At 41.7% G+C, this 2,753-nt stretch overlaps 1 protein-coding gene across 1 annotated transcript; it reads right to left on the bottom strand.

The window, feature by feature from the left end:
- Positions 1–456: 456 nt before the first annotated feature.
- SARC_05037 (hypothetical protein) lies at positions 457–2,696 on the bottom strand (the record flags this gene model as incomplete). Its single annotated transcript, XM_014301105.1, has 4 exons — positions 457–569; positions 1,117–1,248; positions 2,270–2,399; positions 2,694–2,696. 4 exons carry the CDS (start codon positions 2,694–2,696, stop codon positions 457–459), a joined length of 378 nt encoding a protein of 125 aa, XP_014156580.1.
- Between the last annotated feature and the right edge of the window lie 57 nt (positions 2,697–2,753).

The raw sequence follows: 2,753 nt of genomic DNA, 5'->3' as shown, positions 1-2,753 counted from the left end.
CACACACACACACACATAGACACGACATATATATATATATATATATATATATATATGGTAGGTCCCTTGAATCATATGTCCCATACAGAAGGTCTGTATAACATACCGTCCATACACGTCGCGCTGGTATTCCGCCTCAAGATAGGCATCCTTGATACCCTGCAAAAATAATAACCCACAATGAATTGACGTGAGATTTAACGGCGGGGTTTGACAGATATGTAGAATGAAGCGGTAACGAACAGTGTCTAATAGTCACATAGCAAATGCTCGAGAAATACACGCGAGTTCGCATACCCAACACCAGCAATATATAAAGCTACCATGCTGAATCAGTGAAAATAAATCATTCGTGCCAATCCTTGTCATACGTGTGTGTAACTATAACAATGATGTATCTTTTGCTCATTAGATACGTGCTAATTCAAACAAAAGAGTAGGCGAGGGTCTCGCGCATTATCCTCTATGCTGCAATGAGGATGTCTGTACCTTTTCCACGCTGACGTGTCTATCCATCACTGCAACGGCTACGATTGCGGAGTGACACATCGCGATCGCATTCTCCATTGCTGACGAGAAAATCACGGAGTGTTTAGAATCAAGATCTGAGTTGATTGAGTGCAACAAACTTCCAGCCCGGAGGCTGGATTAAGGGTGTCGTGCGATCGGATTTGCTAGATACCATCGTTTTGGTACAGAATTTGAACGCAACGAGAACTACAAGGGTTGCATGTAGTACATACTAAGAATACAAATCAAATATTGATTTCTAGCATAGTGAGAATTCGGATCGTATTAGTACAGAAATCAAAACTAATAGTGCGAGGTCGTAGTTTCGACAGGATTGAAGAAACATACGCTAGCAAATATGAGAAAATCGCGACAGAAAGGCAAAAAAAAAAAAGTATCTACTAGAGTGATGTTAAGAGAAACCAATAAAGCTGAATATATACCATAATCGAGCTATCATTGCAGTCGCGTCAGAACAAGTTAATTCCTAAAAATGAATGACCCCAGAAAACAGCGGCGGACTTAATGTACGCAACACGCATAAGGATTGCTGGATCGGGTTTTGGGGCTTATAGTAATGGAGGTTGAAGACGAGCACAAGCATACCCGTGATTTCGAAAGGATTCAGCGACTCTAGATACGATCTGAACTTGACTAGATTTTCGCCCGCATTCTGAGCAGGTGGCTCAAGTCCCAGGGTGGATACCATATTGGTACCAAATCGTTGATTGAAGTATGCTGCAAAGTGGTTGGGTCAGATGCGTGTGAGCGTGGACGAATACGGTGTACCGGAAACACGGATGAATTCAAGATATGTATGCGAGAAGGATCTGCTCCGAACAGACGCATAAAAGCAGAAGTTGGTCACAAAACAACTCAGTGCGAATATATCAGCAGAAAATAGACAATTCAATAAAGAGAGGCACCGCCCTCCACATATAGTAATAATAACACGCTTTACAGTAGCAGAACAAGCTTGGTCTAAAGAAGTAGGACAGAGCATTAATCAACAAAGATTGATTGACTAAAACGCTGCACTCCATGGCGCTAACTACAGAACACACACAGTCACATTCAGAGAGAATACTGCAGACACTTACTGATATAAGGGTCCCAGGTTACTATTTGCAGGGCAGTAAGGTCGCTGGGGAAGCTGCTTCGGAAGCTATGGTCCAGTGATTATGACGGAAATCAGATTCAAGGCAAAGATTTTAAACGAAAAGACGCAGCTTTAGAACATTCCAATTTACAGGCAAACAAACATAGCGACAGTATTATCCTGACGGATTAATGAATCAATACACTATCACGATGTGAACACGCGTGGATAGCTGGCCTTAACAGCTGGATGCATCATGCCTTACCAAACGGTATCAGTGTGTAGATATTCGACGAGCAGATCCAGTTTTACCTCGCGTTCCTTCAAGTATTCTATACAGAGCACAACCAGCATTGAAATCAATTTAGTATCTGCTACATTGAAGTATACTCAAATCAATACTGGAGTCTAACATTTAGACGAGAGGCAAGGCTCAAGGTGATGAAACGAAACGACATTCTATGACACAATAGTCGTGGTGAATTCTCGCAATATATTCGCCAATACCAGCCAATTCCTAGTAACTGGCAAACAGACACGATCCAGTGAGACTTGATGCCAAAAACTGAACGAGTAGTATTCTGTATCCAATATCGCGCACACCAGAAAATACCATCGAAACTACGAGCGTGCGTCTACGCTTATGATATGATATCTCACCTTTATCTAATGCCGAGTTGGCCATGCCAGTAAGATGCATCGCGTGGGGACGGATGATACCGTCTTGACTATTCCATTCCGCCGCAATAGAGTCTCCGAGAATCTTTGTGGGCAAGGCCAACGGGTTTTTCTAATGCAGAAAGATTATACAACTGAGAATCTTCATTGTTTGTGTTGACCACTCGGACCGCTCTCACGAAAACCCGAACGGGTTTACTATATAATAAAGACGGCACGACAGACTTTTGACGTAATAGCAGTCATGTCAAACCCCATCAATATATGTATGAGCTTTCGCCGAAATGTCTAATCTCAAAAAAAGGCACGTAAGGCATTCAGATCTACCGGAAACATTCAACTGTGGCAGAAAATCAATAAACGAAAGCAGATGCCCCAATCTGTTGAGGTATCAGGACCCGTCTACCATTTTAGTACGTCTTATAAATATATATACAAATAAAAATACAAATATAAATATGAATAT

The sequence above is a fragment of the Sphaeroforma arctica genome (genome assembly GCF_001186125.1).
Source record: "Sphaeroforma arctica JP610 unplaced genomic scaffold supercont1.307, whole genome shotgun sequence".
In the NCBI taxonomy this organism is placed as follows: Eukaryota; class Ichthyosporea; order Ichthyophonida; genus Sphaeroforma; species Sphaeroforma arctica.
This window is presented reverse-complemented; position numbering and strand designations above follow the sequence as displayed.